This window comes from Dipodomys merriami, unplaced genomic scaffold (assembly GCF_024711535.1).
Source record: "Dipodomys merriami isolate MVZ:Mamm:240054 unplaced genomic scaffold, mDipMer1.0.p SCAF_14, whole genome shotgun sequence".
Lineage (NCBI taxonomy): Eukaryota > Metazoa > Chordata > Mammalia > Rodentia > Heteromyidae > Dipodomys > Dipodomys merriami.
The window spans coordinates 8290273-8315154 of NW_027202715.1; the positions used below are offsets into that span (position 1 = coordinate 8290273).

General features: G+C 40.7%; 1 protein-coding gene across 4 annotated transcripts; it reads right to left on the bottom strand.

Moving 5' to 3' along the window:
• Positions 1-12179: 12179 nt before the first annotated feature.
• On the bottom strand, positions 12180-23967 carry Dydc1 (DPY30 domain containing 1). 4 transcript variants are annotated; one of them, XM_070020724.1, is made up of 6 exons: positions 23886-23967; positions 21621-21792; positions 20910-21011; positions 18284-18376; positions 13617-13721; positions 12180-12260 (listed from the first exon to the last, which is right to left on the bottom strand). In XM_070020724.1, exons 2-6 carry the CDS (start codon positions 21765-21767, stop codon positions 12231-12233), a joined length of 477 nt encoding a protein of 158 aa, XP_069876825.1. In that variant the 5' UTR covers positions 21768-21792; positions 23886-23967; the 3' UTR covers positions 12180-12230. The 4 variants fall into 4 exon arrangements, with proteins under 4 accessions (XP_069876825.1, XP_069876824.1, XP_069876826.1 ...); XM_070020723.1 differs by lacking the exon at positions 23886-23967 and adding an exon at positions 23694-23879; XM_070020725.1 differs by lacking the exon at positions 23886-23967 and adding an exon at positions 21885-21946.
• Between the last annotated feature and the right edge of the window lie 915 nt (positions 23968-24882).

A 24882-nucleotide genomic window follows, 5' to 3' on the forward strand; every position in this document is an offset into this window, starting at 1 on the left:
CGCAATGTTCAGCTGCTACTATGAGCAACCATTCCTCAACAATTAATAATAGCAGCTATATTGATGCCAAACATGGTATATCCAATTTTATAAACAACAACAAAACACTACTGGACATAAAAGCATAGATAGATCCCAACAAAATAACAGTGGATAACTTTAATACCCCACTATTTGCATTATAGTGGTCATCCAGACAAAAGCAATGGAAAGTTCCGAATTTAAATTTTAGAATATTTTAGAATTAAAAATATTATAAAAATATCAAATCTAAAATATTAGAGTATTTCCTCCCAACAGTTTCAGAAACAGCATTTTTCTCAGCAGTTCCTAAAAGTTTCTCCCAAATAGATCATATTTTATTTAGCACATAGAGTAAGTTCAAGCAAATACATGATAATTAAAATAACCTGTATTTTTATCAAGATACAATGGAATAAAACTAGAAATCAACAACAAAAGAAACTAAAAAATATATTCAAATGTGAGGCTATGAGTTCAAATCCCAGTACTGTCAAAAATCATTCAAACTCATGGAGATTAGACAATTCACTCTTGAATGACAAGTGGTTGAAAAAGCTATGGATAATACAAAATAAATTTCTAAATTCAAATGAATATGAAAACACAACTTATCAGAATATTTGGGACAAATAAAAGCAATGACAAGATGTAAATTTATAGTATGCCCTTCTACATTTAAAAACCTACACTGCACCTGGAAATAAAATTAGGCAAATTACAGTTTGAAGTCAGTCTGGGCAAAACAGTGCACAAGATCCTATTTCAAACAATTTTTAAAAATGGTATGGTAGCCTAGTTCTGTCATCCCAGCTACATAAGAAATAGAAATAGAAGACTCTCAGTCCAGACCAGCCCAAGCAAAAAGTGAGGCCTTGTTTGAAAATAATGAAAGCCACATGGGCTAGAAGAATAGCTCATGTGGTAGAGCACCTGACTAGCAAGCACATGGCCTTGGGTTCATTCGCCAGCACCAAACACCATAAAAGTCGGAGATCTCAAATTAACTTTGCACTCCAAACTTTTAGAAATACAAGAATAAGCCAAATCCAAAAATTAGTGGGCTAAAATAATTACAACCAGGAAAGAAAATAAATAAATAAGATAATTACAATCAGGGCATAGATTAATGAAATGGTGACTGAAAAACAAGGAAAAATGAAGCAAAAAAAATGGGTCTTTGAAAAGGTAAACAAGATTGATAAACCCTTAGCCAATCTAATCAAAAGAGAGTGAAAGATAAGCCAGATTAATAAAAAAGTGGATAATACTACAGATAACAAAACTCAAAAGATAATTATGGAATAATTTAAAAACATATTGTAATAGATGAGAAAACCTATAAGAAATGGATAAATTTCTAGAGGAACATGATCTGAAAATGACCCTCATAGACACAAACTTCAGTAGATGTGTAATAAGCAATGGGACTGATGCAGCAAATTAGAAGAGTCTCCCAGCAAATAAAGGTCAGAACAGAATGAATTCACTGTCAAAATTTTACCAGCCCTGTAAGAGCTCACACAAATTGTTCTCTAAAATGTAGAGATGGAATGATACCACTCATTCTATGAAATCAGTATTACACTGATACTGAAAGGGGTAAGGACATGTCAAGAAGACAAAAAATAGACCAATTTTCTTGGTGAATATAAACACAAAAATTGTCAATAAAATACTTACAAAGCCATGCCAGGCGCCAGTGGCTCATGCCTGTAATCCTAACTACTCAGGAGGCTGAGATCTGAGGATTGCAGTTCAAAGCCAGCCCAGGCAAGAAAGTCCATGAGACTCTTATCTCCAATAAACCTCTAGAAAATCGGAAGTGGTGCTGTGGCTCAAGAGGTAGAACACTCATCTTGAGCTGAAGAGCTGAGAGATAGCGCCCACGCCCAGAGTTCAAGCCCCACGACCGACAAAAAACAAAAACAAAAAAAAACACAACTTAGAAAGCCAAACTTGACAACCCATTAAAAAGATCACACCCAGCCTGCCAAGGGTGGCTCCTACTTGTAATCCTAGCCGTTAAAGAGGCAGAGATATAAAACTTATGCTTTAAAACCAGCAGGGGCAGAAAATCCAAAAGATTGTATCTCTAAAGCAACCAACAAATATAGTTGCCCTACTGGGAGTATGTCTTAAGTGACTGAGCAAAAAAGCCAAGCGAGAATGCAAGCCTCTGAGCTCAAGCCCCTCCTACATGCATGCACACAAGCGCACACACTCGCACACACACACACACACACACACACACACACACACACACACACACACACACGATAGCACATCATAATCAAGTTAGGTTCATTCCAGGCATATATGGATAGTTCAACATATGAAAATCAATAAATGCGAAGCAACATATAAACAAAGTCAAGGACAAAAGTCATATGGCCGTCACAATAGATTTTTTTTTTAACTGACAAAATTTGACATCTTTTTATGGTAAAAGCTCTGAAGAATTTAGGAACACAATGGTTATACCTCAATACAATAAGCTCTATATATGACAAATGTGTAGCCCACATTATTAAACTGGATGGTGAAAACTGAAATCACGCCCTCTAAAATTAGGGAGAAGCCAGGTGCTGGTGGCTCACACCTGTAATCCTAGCTACTCTGGAGGCTGAGATCTGAGAATTGTGGTTGGAAGCCAGCCCAGGCAGGACAGAGTAGGAGACTCTTATCTCCAATAAACTAATCAGATAAAGCTGGAGTTAGTGCTGTGGCTGAAGTGGTAGAATGCTAGCCTTGAGCACAGAGAGGCTCAAGAACAGTGCCTAGGCCCAGAGTTCAAGCCCCAGTCCTGGGGCCTGAATAATAATAAAAAAAATAAAAACAAAATAAAATTAGGGATGAGATAGGCTGTTTATTCTCTCTACTTCTTTTTAAAATTTTTTTATTATGAAAATACTGTACAGAGGAGTTACTATTCTCTCTACGTCTATTCAATGTTTTGTTTTAATTTCTAGCTAGAGCAATAAGACACAAGAAAGAAGCAGAAGGATACAAATAAGTAAAGCAGAAATCAAATGATCCCTACTTGAAGCAATATGATCCTGTAATTAAATGACCCTAAGTGTCCAACAAAAAGCCTCTTAGATCTGATACACACTTTAGCAAAGTAGCAGTATACAAAATGTCTATAAAGCAGTGCTTTTTCTATATACTAACATAAGACTGAAAAAGTAATGAGGAAAACAATATCATTTATAGCAGCCTCAAAACAAAAACAAAAACAAGAAATAAAGTTACCTAAGGAAATGAAAAGCCTCCATAACAAAAACTACAAAATACAGAAGTGTAAAATTAAGGCTACTAGACTATAGAAAGACCTTCCTTGCTCATGGATTTGCTGAATTAACGTTGTGAAAATGATCCTACTACCAAAAGTGATGTGCATATATTCAGTGCAATCCCCATCAAAATTCTATTGCTATTCTTCACAGAAATACAAGAATCAATTTTAAAAGATGGGTGCCAGTGGGGCTGGGAAGGTGGCTCAGTGGTAGAGCACTTGCCTTGCATGCATGAGGCCCTGGGTTCGATTCCTCAGCACCACATAAGTGGAAAAAGCAAGAAGTGGTGCTGTGGCTCAAGTGGTAAAGCCTTGGTCTTGAGCTGAAGAGCTGAGGGACAGCGCCCAGGCCCAGAGTTTAGGCCCTACAACCGGCAAAAAGAAAAAAAAAAAAAAAGGGTGCCAGAGGCTAGCTATTCAGGAGGCTGACCTAAGGATTATGCTTTGGAACCAGGCTCAACAGAAAAACCAAGCAAGACTCTTATCTCCATTCACCTTCACAAAGCCAGAAGCAGAGGCATGGCTCAAGTGGTAGAGCATTAGTCATGAATGAAAGAAGCTGAATAAGAGCACAAGGGCCTTGAGTTCAAGTCCCAGTCAGTACTGGCACAAAAAAAGAATAATTATAAAATTCATATGGAAGCATAAAAGACTCTGAATATCCAAAACAATCCTGAGCAAAAAGAGCATAATTCCTGGCTTCAAGTTATACTACAGAGTCATAGTTACAAAACTAGCATGGTGCTAGCACAGAAACAGACATTTAGACCAAGAAAAATAGACTAAAGATCCCAGAAATGAACCCACATAGCTACTACCATTTTATATTCAACAAAGAAGCCAAAAATATACATAAAAGAGACAGGTGGGAATAAAACTCTTCAGCTAATGGTGTTGGGAAAACTGGATATACCTATTTAGAAGAGTGAATATAGACTTCCATCTTTTATCTTGTTAAAAAGAAAAAGTCAGTTTCTGAGTAGCAAGGACTACAGACATGAATTATAGGAGCTGGTCACATAAATATTCCTCATTGAAAGTATCTATATATTTCTATTAAATGTGATTTCATATGGATATCTTTGTTGAAAATAGAAAATTCTCCCATTTCAATGTAATTGTGTTAAAAGCTTAAATATAAGTTCTGTTAAACTGTTAGACTTTTGTCAGTCTTCAGAGACATGAATGCCATGGAAAACATTTTAAAATGAAAATATTGAAGTCAAGCCTAACACAGCGATGCATTCTTGTAATCCCAGTGGTTGGGAAGGTATGGCCGAAGCATCACGAGTTTTGAGTCAAGCCAAAGAAGGTGTGAGACTCTGTCTCAAAAAATTAGAATCAAAGAATAACATAATAATGAAGGGTCACAGCCATTAGGAATATATATATATAACAATTATAAACATATGCACCTAACAACAAAGCTTCAAAAGGCCTAACAGAAACCCCAAACAATTGAAAAGAGGGATAAACAGGCTCAGCAAAAGAGATTTCATTACTCAACTCTCAGTTACTTATGCTTACAACTAGCCAGAAACCATCAAAGATGCGCAAATTTATAGAAAATATACAAAAATAGAAAAAAGAACTTGAACAATTTTATAAACGAACTCAGTAAAACTGATGATTATAAAATACTCCATACAACATACATGGAATATGTTTCTGGAATGACTATATGTATGGTAGGCCAAAAAACAAGTCTTACAAGATTTGAAATCAAACATTTGTTTTCTAATCATAGTGGATATTAATAACTGCTGGACGTTTAAAATAACCTGTGCTTTAGTTCACTTATCAAAAAAATGTCTTTAACAATCCTGTTTAGGATCAGTTCCAAGACATACATCATTACTGTGGTCCTTTTCTGAAATAAATTATCATCTTCCCATTCTGGTGATTTGACACAACTCCATTTGTTCATTCTTGCTATCATTTCCTGAGTTATTTGGGGTCCTTCTAAGAAAATCATTGCCTATACTTATATCTTTAAATATTTTCCCCTATGCTTTCCTGTAAGTAGTTTCAAAGTTTGGGGCCTGACATTAAAATCTCTGATCTATGTTTGAACTGATTTTTTTTTTTTACTGGGTGAGAAATAGAACACCACATAATCTGGCCATCTTACCACTGAGGACCATGATTTTCCAAAAGAAGCATAGAATAGAGTAATAATGGAAAAAGATGCAAACACTGTGTGATGCAAGGGGTGAGTTCTCCATGCCCTGGGTGAAAGTGGGGTGTTGTCAGTGACCCAGTCCAGGTTAGCCAATAGTACTCATCTTGCATAAGCAAACATACTCACCTAGATAAACATTCTGAGGGAGTAAAGATGGAACCAGCATGGGTGTATTTTGTATCAGCCACTAATTTTAGAGGGAGGGTCATGAATTTGGGTGGGAGAGGAAAACAGGATATGATTGGTCAGCTCATCTCTCAACCCAAGTAACCTTGAGGGAGGGGAGGAAGGAGGAGGACTGTATGCAATACATGTTACAAGTATATTATGACTTAGGAATGCTTTATAGACTTCTCCCTCCAGCTAACATTAGCTCTGGGGTAGAATGGCTTTTAGCATTTTTTAAATAGAGAAACAATTGAATCAAATCTATGAATCAATTTGTATCAGTCAGTATATTAAATGTGCTACACATGGTCTTAGGGACTTAGCTACCAGCTCTCAACTTGAAACATCTTCACTTAAAACATGGCTGGGAGGTATTTATATTTCTATTAGTTATATGCTGACATCCTTAGAGATGTACATGTCCACATGCAACTTTTATTTTGAAATAAAATCGTCATGGCCACATCTACTCACTGTAAGTCAGTTTTATTATTAAAACTGTAGATGATGTCAATTGACTCTGGGAAATTTATTGGCAATATCCATCCTTCATTCCAAGCCAACTCAGGCAAATTCAAGAAATCTGGAAGTACAGATTGACAGAGAAAGAAATGACTTCAACTAACCTGCTGAGATGATGTCTTTGGCCTAAGTTTACACCAAAGGCTATGGCAGAGAGAAGCAAGCCATTCATTTCTTCACTAAACAAATTCCCACCCCAAACAAGATAGGAGATTAAAACATTACAAAAGCAAGAATTGTAGAGGGGGGGGAAATACAGCCATGAGTGATATTGATATACTATCTTGTCCTTATTTGCTTCAGAAAATATTTTATATAAATAAATTGTACCATTGTGGAGTCTTCTTTAAGTGAAATAAGAAGCTAATAATTTAATCCAACTTGTCCCTCCTACCCAAGCATTCATTCCAAAAAATACACAAAACTTGACTAAAACAATTTCATGTTTAGTAATGTCTTTACAGTTATCTCATTTGGATATTTAAGAGCATATTTTTAAACCTTACATATGGAAGACAGCTTTCTACTTGAATTCCTTCTCTGAAAGCAGTTTTCTCTATTAATAAAGATATATGGAGAAAGCCAGATGCTGGTTGTTCACAGCAGTAACTCTAGTTGCTCAGGAATCTGAGATCCAGAGGATTGTAGTTCAAGTCAGCCTTAGCAGAAAAGCCTGTTAGACACTTACCTTAAAACAACAACAACAACAACAAAAACCTAGCAAATAGCAAGGCTGAAGGCATGATTCAAATGGTTAGAGTGCCAGCCTGGAGAGAGAGAAAGAGAGAGGGGGAGAGGGAGGGAGATGGAGGGAGAGAGAGGAAGAGGGAGAGAGAAAGGAAGGGAGAAAGAGGGGGAGAGAGAGAGGGAGAGAGAGGGAGGGAGGGAAAGGGAGAGAGAGAGGAAGAGACAGAGGGGGAGGGAGAGGGAGGGAGAGTGAGGTTGAGAGAGGGAGGGAGGGAGAGAGAGAGGAAGAGGGACAGGGGGGAGAGGGAGAGCATGTGTCTGGTAGTTTATAAAGCACTTACAAGTGTTGATTTATTCAGCCATGATTATGGCATGGGGAATGTTGTCCCTATTTATTAGAGGAGGGAGCTAAGGACTAAAGACACTAGGTGGTTTATTTGGGGTTACACAAAACATAGTCCTTCAAACTCAGCTCTTTCAAGTATTCTTTCAGTATTGCTTACTAATGACATTTATTTAAAATAATAATAAGTAGCTGCATATAGACTGTGATTGCTAATTTACTTTCTACCAGTTAGTATAATGCTTTCTGCTACCAGAGCCTTTAAAAAAGAAAAAGACTTGCAGGGAACTGATGGCTCATGTCTATAGTCCTTAAATATGAGTCTCAGGGAAGTGTCCTGGCCAGGCTGGCTTTGACCCTAGATCCTCTGATCTTAGCTTCCTGAGTAGGTAAGCTTATAGGCATGATCCACTAGTGCCTAGTAAAATAATTTTTATTTTTTAATCATGCAGTATACCTTATGTAAGCATGCTTGGCCTCGGTTTTAAGTTGCCAGTGTGATTATTGATTATTCTAGAAGAATGTTAACTCGTAAAGATAAGCCTTAAATCAAATGTCATTTCCCAAAACCTTTGTGGAAAAAATTCATTGATTTATGAAACACAAGACCAAAAACCATTAAGAAAGGAATGAAAAAAATGATTCATGTAAATAAAACAATACTTTGTGAAACAAACAAACAAAAAACCACAGTAAGACAAGTTAAAAGTCAGCCCGCTGCCTAAAGAATTTCTCAGCATTAACAAAGCAAATCAAGAAGAGGCAAATCAATAGCTTGTATAAGCAAATAAAAATCTGAAATGAAATTCCTAGAAGAGCAAATCCATTGGCCAATAAACACAGAAAGAGGCAGACCATCACTAGTAGTCAAAGAAAACACAAAGAAGTTGTCGTGTTCCATCCTTACGATAGTGACAAAGCTGAAGTGTCATATTTACCAACTATTGGCAAGGTGAGCCGTAGCAGGAACTCCCAGAGCCTGCCAGAGGAGCTTAAAATCATGTGACCACAACTTTAACATTATCGAATATTGTGAGAATGGAGAGAACCTGTGCTCAGGGCTTTCACCAGCGTAGCTTGTATAACTCAGTTCCAGAGTGGGAACCGGTGAATCCCACAGCTTGTTAAAGATGCAAATTCCCAACCCAAACACAAACTTACTGGCTTAACTGGGAGTAGGTTTGGGGCAGCCCATTTGCAGATTCTGATAGATGCTAACGTTGAAGGACAACTTTTTTTTTAATAAAATAACATTAGGTAATTTATGTCTATTGAACATAACTACTTTAGAACAAGAAAATTTACAAATGACACATGTTGCTCTCTTCAAGACATCGTGGCTGCTAATGGCTCATGCCTATAATCCTAGATATTCAGGAGGCTGAGATCTGAGAATCAAGGTCTGAAGCAAGCCATGGCAGAAAAGTACAAAAGTGACACTCTAATCTCCAGTTGACCACCAAAAAGCTGGAGGTGGAGCTATGACTCAACTGGTAGACTGCCAGCCTTGAGTAAAAAAACTAAGGGACAGTCTAGACCCTGAGTTCAAGCCCCAGTACCATCACCCAGCAAAGAAGAAAAGTCTTTAAGCAAAATAATGCACATGATCACTTTTATTTAATATGGTGGCAAATAGCAGATTTTAATATTTTCATCTGTGCATCAATCATTTATCAACAATTGGACTTTTAAACAGTTATGATGGTCAGTTGTTAAGATTTCTAAGTGTTCAGGAGAAAAAAAAGACAAGACACATTTTCTATAGCAACTTTAAGCCAAACTGACTGTTCCAATAGTAGAGTGCATCAGAAGGCTGCTAGGGATACAGTCCTGATTCAGAGTCTGGGAAGGGTTTACTAGCACAGTGTCACTTGAAAGTCAAGGGACAGTATAAAAGCAACCTGATTTCTTCAAAATGTGTGTATATATAAATTGAGTATTAAAAACCACCTTAACACCCATCAGTAGAAGGAAGGGTAAATGATACATTTAACAGAAGTTAAAATGAATGAAAAGTTGGAGACATTGCTCAAGTGGTAGAGAACTTGCCTAGCAAGCAGGAGACTAAATTCAAGCAATTTACAATATCAAGAAGAGGAAGAGGAAGGAGGAGGAAGAGGAGGAGGAAGAGGAGGAGGAGAAGGAGGAGGAGGAGGCGGAAAAATTGAAAATCAGTTCTAAACACTACAAGAGCATTTGGGGACATTTATGGGTCCACAAATGTTTATAGAAAGTAACAAGCAGTCCTAACATTTCTAGATGATGCAGGTTAGCAAAACAACAAGTGCTGAGACTGAAGGCAAAAAAGCTCTTAAGGAAGAGCAGAATAGGATAAGTATAGATGAAAAATATTTGCAAAACCAAATAATGAAAGCTGGTGAAATGAGCCTGTTCTTGGAAGCATGTGGCAAAGTACACATAACACTGCTAGATTCGAGGCATTCTGACTAGACTGTGTGATGCTGCTTTGAGGTACAATTGTTGCACCCAAATTAAAGTCCTTCTTCATCTTCCATTCAAAGACCCTTAGAGACATCAAGAATGGGAGCAAACACACACTTCCCATGTATTATCACTATGACAAAAAGCTAGGGTGACATCAGCACTATTTGAAGACTAGATTAGAACCAGGTCATTCCACCAGCAAGAAAATGCTATGGGCAAAAACAAGATCCCATTCAAGACTCAAATACTCTACAGGGCATTGGCAGCAACTGGGCGACCCAATGTAAATCCAATGTAATAACTGTACTTTTATTTCTAAGCAGGATAGCATTCAATCAGCCAATGGACCACAGTGCAATCACTGAGTTCAAAGCATCTTATTTACACTAAACATTTTTGATGTAACAAGCTGTTGGAAGTGACTGGGTGGCTGAATGCACCCAGAATTTACCATTGGAAATGCAATCTGAAATATCACTGCTGCGTGAGGGAAAGTTACACATGAATGGTGTTTGGAAAAATATAAAAAAAAATTGTGAACACATTTGAGGGTTTAACAAAGATTTTACAGCTGCTGCAATGAAGAAAATAGTAGTGCTTTGGAAGTATTGAGTATTGGAAGATGGTGGAGGGGTTTTTCTCCTGCTTGCTAGCATTCAAGCTGAAAAGGAATGCATCATACTGCAAGAGGAGGGAAGTTAAAAAGTTGAGACACGGAAAGTTTTAACTTTCTAAGGCATCAGGGAAAAGTCACAGCTGGAGAACTCTTTAAAAATGAGTATTTGGAGCAATTTCTAAAAACTGAATCTTTGTGACATCTAGTGGTAGCCTAAACAGTTACAATTTAATACACAATTAGAAACACATTTTGGTTCCATCTGAATGTTTGGTTTCCTCTGTTGTACACAAATTCTTCTGGGAAGGTGGCTCAGTGGTAGAGCGCTTGCCTTGCATGCCTGAGGCCCTGGGTTCGATTCCTTAGCACCACATAAGCAAAAAGAAAAAAACAGAAGTGGCGCTGTGGCTCAAGTGGTAGAGTGCTAGCCTTGAGCTGAAGAGCTGAGGGACAGTGCCCAGGCCCAGAGTTCAGGCCCCACGACCGGATCCAAAAAAAAAAATCTTTTGTTAGACAGTACTCCCTATGTTGCCCAGACTGTCATCGAATTCACTGCACAGCCCAGGCTAACTTTGGACTGAGTTCCTTACGCCTCCACTTCCTAATATGTGAGATTACAGGCATGTACTACCATACCTGGCTTGCTTTGGTTTCTTATTTTCAGTTTTTGGCAGTCCATACCTGAAAATTCCCCCACATTTTTATTAGCATCAATTAGTTGTGCAAGGGGGCTTCATTTTGAGCGGCCCATATATGTGTGCAGTGTGCCTAGATCAGACTTGCCCCTTCTGTCACTCCTTCATCCCTCTTATCCCAAAGCAATCTTAACTTCATTGTTCCATTTTCATATGCGCATCTGAAGTTTTAGATCATACTCACCCTATTTGCCTGCCTCCCCGCCACTAGTAGCCCCAACCTAGACAGGATCTGTTTTACATCCCAGCCATTTTTAAGTGCATACTACTTGTTCAAAGGTTTTTCACCACGGCATTTCACATACGCATGTGTGCTAATCACACTGACCCTTGCTCGGTCTCTCCTGTTATCCATCAGCTTTCAGTGAGTTTTGTTTCAGCATCTTCACTTACAGATACAGTATATTACATGTACTCAGATATCTTTGCTGGATGTAATGCTCTGAAATAATGTTATTACTCTATATACACTTGTATATGTGGCTCAGCTGCTGGCCTCTTGTTCTTGAGGCTCCAAACAGGTGACACCCTCTCTCTCAGCAGCTCTGAGCTTCTCCCATGCACTTGGCCACACCCAGCCAGGCAGGTGTCCCTCAGCTTGCAGGTCTCTGCCTGACCCCTCTGAGTTCTCAGTGGCCAACCATTCAGGCCAGACCCACACACACCCTTTCTTATCCTTAATCTCCATCCAACTAGCTGCCAAACCCAAATGTGTTTGAACCACCACTGTTTTCTTTATGTTTTCTGCAAGCTGAAAAAGAGGGACACTTGCTCCCCACAGACCTTGATACACTCTGACACTGAGAAGCCCCACAACCGATGTTCACAGAACTGACTCTCACCACAACCCGGGTTCAGCCTTCCCTTCCTTGCTTTGCCTTTCAATCTTGTTTCTTTCTCCTTCCTTCCCTTTCCTTTCCTCCTTCCTTCCTTTCCCTTCCTCCTTTTCTTTCCTTCCTTCCTTCCCCTCCTTCCTTTCCTCCCTCCCTTCTTTTGTTCTTTACTTCCCTCCTTCCTTGTACTAGGGCTTGAACTCAGGGCCTGGGAGTAGCTAGAATTATAGGTGTGAGCCACTAGTGGCCAGCCTCCAAACCATATTTTAAGGCTACTCTTGAAGCCCACTTATAAAGATGTATTTTGAGGGGGAAAAGGCATAATGTCCAGGGTTGAAGAAGAAAAAATACAAATCAGGAACCTGATGATTTAAAGTTTAAAACAAGGAGGAATGTTTATTTTTCTCATGTCCATCGATCCTACAAATCTTGATCAACGTTTAATGTAACCTAAAAGCAAAATAAAACATAAATTTACTCAATAAAATAAGAAATGTGAAAAGCACAAGCCAAAAAAATAGAATTTCAATGACTGTAAACTAAGTTTTCTGTGTCTGTGTCTGTGTCTGTGTGTGCATGTGCGTGTGTGCCAATACTGAAGCTTGAACTTAAGGCCTTTAGCATTTTGGTTCAAGGCTGGAGTTCTTCCAATTGTGCCTCAGCTCCATTTCAGCTTTTAGCTGATTAACTGGAGATAAGAGTTTCACCAACTTTTCCTACCTGTGCTGTCTTTAATCTTCAGATCTCAGCCTCCTAAGTATATAAAATTACAGAGCCACCAGTGCTAGCTAAAGGACAGTTTTCTTATTGTCATTTGGTTGGTTGGCTGGTTGATTGATTGGTTTTTTGTTTTTTGTTTTTTTTTTTTTTAGTAAAGACTTGAGACTATGAGAGAAGCAGGTTCGTTCATGTGTCTAGGCAATTGGAACCAGGCCGAGATTTGAACTCAGGTTTGAGAATACCAGATCTGTTTCTCCTCTACTATCATTATTAAGAACTCAGAGACAGAGAAAGAGCCAACAAAGAAGTTGGAATTGAGTTTTCCCACAAAGATGTCCATACAATGGCATCTGGGTTGCCAGCCATCCACTGCCCCCCACCATCCTCAGATCTCAGCCTCCTTGGGGAGCTAGGATGACAGAAGTGAGTCAACCAGTGCCTAGCTAAACTTTTTGAGAGTTTCTGGTGATTTTGCAATGATTCCCCAATAGAATGTAATCATAAATGATGTTTTTGAGTAACTATCCCGCCACCACTGAACTGCCTCACTAAGACTACTTGACTGTGACCTGTGAGGGTCTCACCCTGTCAGGGTGCAAGGAGAAAAGAGGATCAATGCTTCCTCCTGTCACAACAGCCCTAGTTGCACTTACTGATGTGGTGTCATGATGAATAGATCCTCCTTTATATAAGCATTCTGATCTAGACAATAGATTTGCTATCGAATTGTCAGCTCCCGCCCCCCGCTCTCCGCACAGCAGACATTAAATGCCACACATCAAAACTCTCTGCCTTGTTCTCCCACACCTGGCACACAGAAGACACACTTACATAATATAAAAGCATGTTTCTTTTTTTCATGGGAAATATTTCTCTTTTTCTATTTCTCTCTGCTTTAACCCTGATACTTCATGCTAAAATAAATCCCTGCGAAAGCTTATAAAAGCATTATGAACAGCCAGGAAACTGGCTTTCAAACAGATCCTATTTGCCAATCAATCCTGGCCTTATAGGTACCATAACTTATCCAAGTAATAATGTACTTTAAAAAAAATATATGTATTTACAAGACATTTGGAGACTTACATCAGACAGCAATGGCTCCTCAAGTTCGACCACTCTGCTCAAGTTGGGCGCTCCATATCGGTCACTAATTTCAGCCAGCGTTTTGCCAGAGTCCACTGCTGCCTCCTACAATTATAAAAATCATTCTTTTCAAAACAAGTATGGTACTTTTCTTTCATTTGATCTGAAACCTCAGAACGACATCATCAAATTTCAACATTGCTAATTAATGGAATTAACCAATGCCTGTTAGTAGCAAGACACCCCTAATAATAACAGTCTAGATAGATGGGGGACAGGGCGTGGGGGCCGGGGAGAGTAACATGATTGTCTTTCCTCAGGGGCCCCATTTCAACAGGAAGTAACCAGAGCAGTCATCATCCCTTCTTCCCATCAGAGGGAGGATTGAGAGAAAAATAAGGCCTGGCTATAGTCAGGACAAAGGCCTCTCCCACAGAGACTGTACATCCTGACCATGGCCTTGTGCAGTTCTGGTGCATAGGCCCCTATACATCTCATCACCATGACCTTCAACAGTTGAGCATGTGTCCCTGGGCATCACATTCTGGCCCATCTTTCCCTGAAGACTTGCATGTGAACAATGGACTGACTGGACCCCAGAGGTATGTCCCAGAATGGGCACCCAGTGAGACCAAATGATCTGTGGAAAGCTCACTCAGGCTGCATAGGGCCTCTGATTGGGTCTGGGGACTGAAATGGCCCACAGGCAGTCCCATATCTTGAGAGCTCTCTCCTAGAGATATTGTCTTCATCCTTGCACAACACACCTCAAGTACTTTCCCATCTAGCGAGAGCTCTGTTCATCTTTTTCTTCAATAAAATTTTGACCTTTTACTCCTCCCTGTGTCCACAGATTCATTCTTCATGATCATCGAGGTATCAATAAACGCTAAATCTTATTTTAAAATACATCTATAATTTCAAAATATGTAATTCATAAGTAAGTCTGTGCTCAATATCTCAGGACATTCTAGCATTTCAAACTATAACACACACCAAATTCTGATTTTTCAGATTAGACATTGAGATTTTGCTAGGAAGCACCTCATACTTGCGACCAGCTGCTAGATTATACATTTTCACTTCAGGTTTTTCTTGTATTCATATTATTTTTGAGACAGAGGCTCTCTTAGTAGCCCAAACTGACCTGAAACTCGTGATTTTTCCAGCCTCCGTCTCTTGAGTGTTGGGATTAAAGGCAGAGGTCACCACACCTAGCTTGGACTTTCAGTTTTGATACTACCTTTATTAAAAACTTTACCTTTATCAAAATAAAGCTTTATATTCCTGAATATATATTTATTTCACACAACAGAGAGTAATATCCTCTCACCTCTGAAAGTAAAGACTCTTTGCTCTTACCTGCACTATCTAGACTTGCTCTCCTGTCTTAGAGTGCATAAAAGTTATGACACAATTTTGAATATACTTCATTTTTATTTCACATTTAATTTTCAAGTCTTTTTATTTTTTGATACTGCTATGATCAATTTGACTGCAACATGCTGTCACTCTCAAAGGTATCACCTGACTCTGCCTAACACAGAACTTCAGACAAGAGTTTCATTGAATAGTGTTTTATTTTTAATCAAAACTTTTTTTTTAATGGGCTGAAATACTGAAACTAAAGCCAAAGGTGAATGTTGGTGGCTCATGCCTGCAATCCTAGCTATTCAGGAGGCTGAGATATGAGGTTGGAGGTTCAAAGGCAGCTCAGGCAGACACATCTGTGAGACTCTTATCTCCAATCAACCATCTAAGAGCCAGAAATTGAGCTTTGGTTCAATTGGCAGAACTTCAGCCTTGAGTGGAAAAGCCAACCAAGTATGCAAGGTCCTGAGTTCAAGCCCTAAGACCAACACACACACACACACACACACACACACACACACACACACACACACACACACACACACACACACACACACACACACTAAAGCGGAATTATTAACAAATATAAAATGTTACAAGCCAAACATTGTAATAAAATCCCCTTTTAGAGTATTTGGATTGAACTTTGTGGTCAAGGCTGGCCCTGACCTCTTGAAGCACTTGCCTCTGCTTACTGAATACAGAGATGATGCCCAGGCCAGATCAAGGGATTTTCAAATAGAACTTGCAAGTAGAGCTTTACCCATAGTAAGAAAGAAGTGAGTGTTTATGAAGAAATTAATCTTGCCCAAATGTCCATGTACATGACCTTTCTACAGTACCTCAGCAACATGGTCTTTAATACCTGAACATGGCAGTAGAAAATACCTCAACCACCACAGGTGACATCCCAGTTAAACCTCACTTTGACATCCAGCAGGGTGGCCTGACAGAGCCTGAATGGATTCATTTCTGCTGTTGGGAACAACCACATGAATGGTTTCCTAATAATAGAGGCTTATGTGCTACTGTCTTCCAAAGATAGCTCCATTCCCTAAGGCATTTCTTACACTTAATTCACTAGGATTGAAACATGTCTATGTTCTTACCAGACTATGGTCGTTAGCTATATTTGACATAATCATTCCCCTAAAGTTCTTAACTCAAACCAAAAAAAACCAAACAAACATCCATTCCTGCCTGATGGTTGGAGCCATAACATAAAATGAAAGAGCCAGTAACGGATACATCCTTCACCCACGTGCAGACAATGAGAGCATCATGAAAGAGAGTAAAACCAAGATCCAGAGACCACGAGAGCAGAGAGTGCTATTCATATTTGATTCTCTTTCTGTCAAGGTTCTAGAAAGGCCTGAATGTACCAGAGTCCTTTGTTATTTAGATGTTAAGCGCTTTCTTCAACTCAGTGTCTTTCCAATAAATTTCCTCTTGAGAACCATAGTTTAAATCATGTGTCTGCAGTCACAGGACAATAAAGGCCAAGGACACAAATGCACGTATCTCTGAGTGTGGGAGAGGCAGGGGTGTGTTGCTGGGGGGAGGGGAGATGAAGGATGGTAAGCCAGTAGGGACAGGGATTATTAATAACACCATGTGTCTGGTCATCAGGGCTACTGATATCTGGAGATAGTGTACCACAACAGGAAACCTATCTACTTTTTCAAGCATCCCAGTAGAGCTATCAAGTCACTAGGATTTTTTTTTTAAAGAAAATGCTTGAAATTCCCTTCTTTTGAGCATTTTTTTCTTAATATCTTTCTAGTTTTATGCTCTAATCTTCGATCACTGCAATCACTGGAGGAAAGGATGGGATCATGTACAAATCTATGTGGATCCACTTCCCAGCCTAACATGGCACCATCCTTGAGAGCTTGTTTGGAGGTTCTAGCAGGGGAGTACAGCTACTCCATAGACCCTTGACTGAAGACCGGTCCTCCTCTATTGGGGATGGTCGTCCTCTTCGACCGAGCGCGCAGCTTCGGGAGGGACGCACATGGAGCGGTGAGGGAGGAAGGGGACACCCGCCTAGCCAGCCAGATCAGCTGAATCAACCCTGGCGATCAATGGGGTGACAGATGCCACAGCCAGATCACCCTCACATCCACATGGCACCATCCTATTTCTCAAAACTGTGAATGGGGCTGAGCACCAGTGGCTCATGCCTGTTACTCCTAACTACTCAGAAGGCTGAGCTGAGGATCACGGTTTGAAGCCAGACCTGGGAAGTAAGGTCTATGAGACTCTTATCTACAATTAAACACCAAGAAGTTGAAGTGGAGGTGAAGCTCAAGTGGTAGAATGCTAGCCTTAAGCCAAAAACCTCAGGGACAGAGCCCAAGCTGAGGTTCAAGTTCCAGGACTGCATGTACACACTCATACACACACACACACACACACACACACACACACACACACACACACACACACACACACACACTGTGAAGACAGGTTGAATTTCTTCTTTAAAATCTCATCTCTTTTTTATTCAATTCTCCCTCCACACTTTTTATGACATGCTCTCAATAATGATGCTTTCCTCTAAGCCATGAATACAGATACCAAATACATTCTATAAACCTTGCTTTTTAATCTAAATTTTAATTATAAAATTATTAAGAGGAGAAATACTCAAATGGGAGATAATAGCTATAAAACCAGTCATTCCTAAGTGAGGTCTGTATGTAACATCCTTTCTGGATAATAAGCACTCTTAGCCAGATTGGAGATTTGACCTTGTAGATACAATAATGAGAGCTAGATTACTTTTTGAAATGCTACTGTAGAGTTTATTTTTAATCAAAGGCATTGAAAAAAATCATACAAAACATATTTTGAAAGTATAGATTATTATTAATACATCTAATGCAAAGCAAAGATTTGTATTGCTATTTTGGAGATCAAAATACCCTCAGTACTACCAAGCACTTAACCTTGAACATCCGTCAAACTTAGGAACAGCTGGCACTTGACTCAAATGTTATGGTCTCTGTAAGAGAACCTTACTGCCCACAAAGAAATGTCACATTCATAATTGTACTGGATCCTTATGACAATCTGGTGAGATGTAGCTCATAATATTATACTTCCATTCCTGTTTTGAAAACAGGTAAACGGAGATTTCAAAGGTTATAAAACTTGTTGAAGTCCCAAAGACAATGGGGGCCAGGTCTTCAGACTGTGAGTCCCATAGCCTTTCTGCTATGACAGCTGAAATAAACAGTTGGAGGATTGCAAAAAGTTTCAAACAAGTAGATGCTTGTAAAACTCCAAATTACCTTCTCTAATTGCTCTTGAGCTCGCTGAAGTTCTTGGGCTTTCTGTTTCTCCTTCTCTTGCATTTCTAACTCCAGCTGGAATGCCAGTTGCTGCTGAATATTCAGAAATATATATACACCATATTAAGTCAGATGAAGTTCAAATAAGGAATTCTATTATTCTTTTCTTTTGTATGTGAGCCAGTAATGGGCTTGAACTCAGGGCCTCATACTCTTGTTTAGCTTTTTTTCCCCCCACTTAAAACTGGTGTTCTGGGGTAGAGTGCTAGCCTTGAGCTGAAGAGCTGAGGGACAGCGCCCAGGCCCAGAGTTCAGGCCCCATGACCGGACCCAAAATAAAACAAAAACAAAAAACTGGAGAGTTCTATCATTTGAGCAACAGCTCTACTCCTAATTTTTTGCTGTTTAATTGGAAATAAAGAGTCTGATTTTCCTGCCTGGGCTGGCTTCAAACTGTGATCCTTAGATTTCAACTTCCTGAGTAGCTAGGTTTATATGCATGAGCCACCGGCACCCAGCCTACAACTTAAACACTTTTAAATGTCCTGGGATGATTTCATTTATGTCCATCTAAGTTTCAGAAACTTACAAAAATAAATGGTCACAGACACATATTTCGCTTCTACAAATACTTCCTGAAGTATAAAACAGAGGAGGAGGAAACCTATTTAATGGTTAATTTTAGAAAGTATAGTTTGTGCAAAATCATGTCACTTTCCTGTTTTTCTTGAAGCTAGAAATGAGGTTGCCATAATTTTTTTCAGATAGAATATCTGTAAGCATAGACAATTCATCAAAGATCCAAACGTTGTATAGAAAACCAAAACAAATCTGAAGACTGTCAGAAACCAAAAGTCCTCAACAGTATTTTTGGTCCCAACCCAATATATACATGTCACACTAGAACTAGAAGAGAAGGCAGCCCAGAAACTATTTATTTACATTTCAAAACAGTTAGAGAAAAAAAATCAAAAGAGTAACAATCCATAGCACATAAGGAGGGATGGTGGGAGAGAGGAAAGGAAGGAAGGAAGGAAGGAAAGAAGGAAGGGAGAGAGAGATGGAGGGAGGGAGAAAGAAAGGAAAGGAAGGAAGGAAGGAAGGAAAGAAGGAAGGAAGGAAGGAAGGAAGGAAGGAAGGAAGGAAGGAAGGGAGAGAGAGATGAGGGAGAGAGGAAGGAAGGAAGGAAGGAAAGAAGGAAGGAAGGAAGGAAGGAGGGAGGGGAAGGAGGGAGGCGGGCTTATTGGCATACAGCGGTGCCCCTTCACTCAGTTGTTGGATTGCTTTATCTGTGACAACAGAGCAGAGTAGCAACAGCTGAAGCCATGTGGTGTTTTGCCCTGCTGCTCAGCCCACTATACATTGCAATGACAGCATTGTACCTGACAGTGCTTGGGGAGACTTGGTCGTGCCACTCTATGATATTTCCTTATCTGAATCATGGGAAAGGCAGTCAAGAAATAAATCTTTCATGCTGTACCTTAAAGGCACAATGGTGTATGGATTGTTTTGTAAGTGGAAAAAAATTAATTATCCAGGGACACTATGGTAAAAAGAAAACAATTCTGCTTCAGCATCCGTAGACTAAGCACACGTCATGGTGTTTATTCTCAAGCCACATAAAAGAAAAGGCCAGAAAAAGCTCAAAGTTTAAAACAGATGTCTGTCTCTCCCTCTCAGCCTCCCTCCCTGTGGATGGGTCTCTCCTTCTCTCCCTGCTACCCATGTCTTCCACCAATCTACTTCTGCAGCTCTCCATAAATCTCCTGTAGTGTATTATTTTATATTCCACCCCTCCAGACAATGCAGCAGGCTCAGCACACAGCTAATGAGTTGTACTAGTTGACATGGCTCCAGAAATATTTAATTTTTACTATTGCCAAATCTCATCTAGGGAAGATGAAGCTGATGAGTGAAACAGAGTTAATGTGTTCCCTTTGTGGTTAGAATTGCCTTGGGCAACAAGGATGTTGAGAATGCTCCTTATTCTGAGACATGATGGGGGACAGGTATCACCCCCTAGGAGCTGTGAGACCAAGGGTTTGTTGCTGGAAACACCTTGCCTGTCTGGAGGACAAGCTGTGTTTCTGAAAGTAAAAATGGCTCTCCTTCCCCTGGAAGTTTGTCTGGAAGTGTTACTGTCACCCATCATCTCTCTGCTTTACCCAGATCCCACCCCCACCACCCTCTCTACTGCTGCTGCCCAGGCTACTGGTGACCTTGAAGGAGCACTTTGGGCAGTTGACCAATCTGGTCCTCCAAAAGGCTCTCTTCCCTAGGCTTCCACGATAGCACACTTTCTGGGTTGTTGTTTTAACACTGCTGCTTCTCAAGCAACACATAAACACACACACACACAGAGGCAGAGTGCAAAACTGAGAGACAGTGGCGCTGTGGCTCAAGTGGTAGAGTGCTCACCTTGAGCTTAAGAGCTGAGGGTCAGAGCCCAGGCCCAGAGTTCAAGCCCCATGAACAACGAAAAGAGAGAAAGACAGAGACAGAGATGATGATAGTAGAAAACCCGATCTAAGAAACAGATTAGAGGGGCAGAATTGTCTGGCACCTCCCCAACCCCAGACCCCCTCACACCCTCATTAATTCCAGGTACCTCAGGCTCTTATCTTACCTGCTGAAACAAGAGCTCCTCTGCCCTGAGCCGCTCCAGCATTTCTTGCTCCATCAGTGCTAGTTCTCTTTCCTTTTGCAAGTCAACCATTTCCTTTTCTCTCTAGCATTGTGAAAAGCAATAGCGCCATGATGTATTCGAGATTAAACTATCTATAAGCAATAACCTTGAAAACAACTTAATAAGCAATGGGAAAAGGAGGTAAGCACATTTATAGTCTATCCATTTGGAAACAATAGGGCAACTTGGGAAAATACACATTTTACCTGAACAAAGAACCTAACACGATGTATTGAGTATGACTTCAAGTATGGAAAAAAGGAAAATAAAATTTCAGAAAAGTATATAGAAAGGCAAGATCACACATCAAAAAATAAAAACAAAACAAAACAAAACGCCCTAAAAATCTACATAGAAATTTTCTTTGGGTATTTTTTTAACTTTCCACTTCTTGTGTTTCCAAAGTTGTTGCATAAAAATAAATAGTATTTTCATAATAGAAATAAATATTGAAATCTTAAAAAAAATTAAGCAGGATGGAGGCATGGTTCAAGTGGTAGAGCACCTGCTTTGTGCAAGAGAGATGATCAAGCATGCAATGCCCTGAGTTCAAGCCTCGGGAGATCACCACACATACACACACACACCCAGAGCTGATAAGCTAAACTAGTTATTACACACCTCTATTTCCTTAAGGAGGCCCAGGCTTACCTGCTTTTCCATTTTTACATTTTCCTTATACTTGCAAATCCACAGGGCTAAATATTCTATTGGATCCAATGGACGAACTCTTGCCACTTCCGCAAGACCTTGAGTTAGACATGTCCCAAGGTACTTTTGAAGATATGTCGACTCCATTTCTAACTCCTAAACCACAATCTCTCTGAAAAATAATAATAAATGTGATATCTTGGTGCAGGAAGTTTTCAATTAAGGCACAGTGACATTCCAGGGAGGGCAACCAAGCATTTCCACCTTCTCACCACTCAGGGGGACAAGCATTCTGACCCCAGGGAACTTCTAATAGTTTCCAAAAGCCTCTCATCATGACATCATGAGAGCCTGAAGAGCTCTGAAGGTCAGTCCAGGAATCAGAAAAGGACATTGTCATTATTGAATGTGTTGTGGCCTTATGCCCAGCTCAGTTTGTGTGTCATTTAATCCTCTCAGCAGGCCTGAAAATAGTATCATGACCCCCATGTGCAGATGAGGAATTCCACCTTCAAAGAGCAGGAGTGAAATGGTTCAGAGCACACAGCTGGCAGACAAAGGACACAAGGTCTCTACCCACCATAACTCCACAGCCCTAACTCTAATGACAACAAAGATGCTTTTCTAAGCCATAACAGCCACTTTTACAAAACATCACAACAGTTCACCTCTCTTTTAAAATCCATGTATTTTTTTTCAAGGATAGGGCATAAAAATTCAGCCTCCAAAGAGGCTACTCATGCTCTGGCCCTCTAGAATCATCCAGGATCATCTAGGCCATCTAGAATTATCTCTGTAACCCTTCTTACCTCCAACACACCCTAGGCTCTCATTCCACTCAGCATTGTGCCTTTCTGCTGAATGTGTCCATCTCTCTGGAGATTTTCCTTGCCCATACTGGTAATCCATCCCTCTCTACTTCTGAAAAGTATTTCCTCACCTAAAAGATATAGATGATTTTTCCTGGGCTCTCTTAGGAAACCTTAGGAAGTTCTATTTGCTCCAACAGCTAGTGCAACACTTGTCATACTGCCTGAGAATTATCTTTTTGGTTTTTTTTTTTTATTTATTTTTTTGGGGGAAAGGGGATTGTCTGTTCTCCTGCTAGAGGACAAGCTCCTCAAGGTATTAAAGAAGTAAATGAGTTTCTCCAGCCTTTTCCATGATAAAAACAATAATTCAGAGCAGATTTTTAAAAAGATATAAAATGCAACAATTACTATCTCTGCATATGGTTTGAAAAAAAATTGATCACTGGGCTGGGGACATAGATCAAGAAGTAGAGTACCTGCCTGCCTAGCATGTGAGGTCTTGAGTTCAAACTCTGTTACTGAATATATATGTATATAATAATGATCATCTTCAAATTTACCTCTAATAATTTAAGAAACCCAGACATTTTTTTTTTGGGTCCGGTCATGGGGCCTGAACTCTGGGCCTGGGCACTGTCCCTCAGCTCTTCAGCTCAAGGCTAGCGCTCTACCACTTAAGTCACAGCGCCACTTCCGGGTTTTTTCTTTTTTGCTTATGTCGTGCTGAGGAATCGAACCCAGGGCCTCAGGCATGCAAGGCAAGCGCTCTACCTGAGCCACCTTCCCAGCTCCTTCAAACCCAGACATTTTTGAGACACTGATAAAGTGTATTCCATTTCTGGGCTTTGTGGAACTCTCATCTCTATCTGGGATTGGAGCTATGAATGAAGTAGTAGATTTCCATACAGCCTTGTGTGGAAAAGCTAAGGGGCACTGCTCAGGACCTGAGTTTAAGCCCCAGGATTCACACACACACACACACACACACACACACACACACACACACACACACACACACACACACACACACACACACACACACACGATCCTTCCCACAGAAACAGTTGCCAGCAGCCTGGAGGAGCTGCCCCAAGCCATGGAGAGAGGTCTTCTGTCCACTCTTGGGAGACAGTCCACCAGTTAAATGGGAAGAGAAAGGCCCCCAGCCAGGGTGCCAGACTTAACAAGTGAATTTTGAATCTCAGAGAAATAAGGACTTTGTCATCTGTTCTATTTGTAGTAAACAAAGAAAATGATTCACCTGAAATTTGGGCGGACAGTACTTTATCTGGCCACCATGGACCGGGGACAATTTTAGGATGGCTTTCCTACCGAGGCAGAGAAGGAGGAAGAGGAGGAGGAGGGAGAGGAAGGAGAGAAGGATCTCAAGGAGGCCTGCCGGACTCCCAACCTCCTTTGCACAACAGCTCACACCCAACGCCCTGCTCCCTACCGGCGGCTGCGAGTCGCGCGTCTGTCTCGTTGCTAGGTAACCGTCCAAGCTCTGCTGAAGAAGGCGCGTGCGCTGAGCTGTGAGCTGGGGGGGGGGGGGCGCAACAGGGGCGCAGGGGGGGGCGGGGGGAAGGGAGAGAGAAGGTCGGGGATCGAACCCAGGAGGGGAGGGCGGGCGGGGAGGGGGTTCCCTGCGGGGGGCGGGGCACTGAGAGGGGAGGGCAAATAATTGCAGCTTCAAAGCTGAGCGCAAAAGAGCCAGGTGGACATTCTGGCTAGCTCTAGAAGAATAGGCGACCCCCGGAATTCCCGGGTGGCTGTTGCTGCAAACTCTGAGGCCTCTCAGGTGCAAAATGCAACCTTAGTGCTGGGTAGTGACCTCTGCCCTCTTACTCCTCCCCACCCCCCCACCCCCCTGCAAAGCCTGAGGCCAACCTTCTCCAGGTCCTCAGGATCGGCATTCTTCCCTGGCCCTAGCCCTGAGTGCAAAACACTAGAGGATATCTTATGTTCTGTTTTAACTTACCCTTGGGGGGTTGCTCTGAGGAAATGCTGGGAGGAAGTTGGCTTGAATTGTAAGTATCTGTGTGGGCAGGGAGAGATCCTAGCAGGAGCCCTGGTCCTGGACTCACAATGATCAGGGGCCTAAGTCAAACTTGCTTTTTCATTGCTAGAGTTTGAGCTCATGGCCTGGCACTTGCAAGACAGGTGCTTCACCGTGTGAGTCACACATCCCAGGTACCACCACCCCCTCTTTTTTTGTTTGTTTTTGCCTGACTTATTTTTCAAATAGGGTCACACATTTTTGCCTGGCTGCCTTAAATGAAGGTTAGATCCTAACTACTGCTTTCCAGATAGCTGGGGTCACAAGGGCAAGCCACTACAGCTGGGTTTGGGGTTGAGATAGGGTCTCCCTCACTTTTTGTCTTTCTGGATTCAAACTATGTCCTCTTGATTTCTGCCTCCCCTGTAGCTAGGATTTGTAGGCATAAACCAAC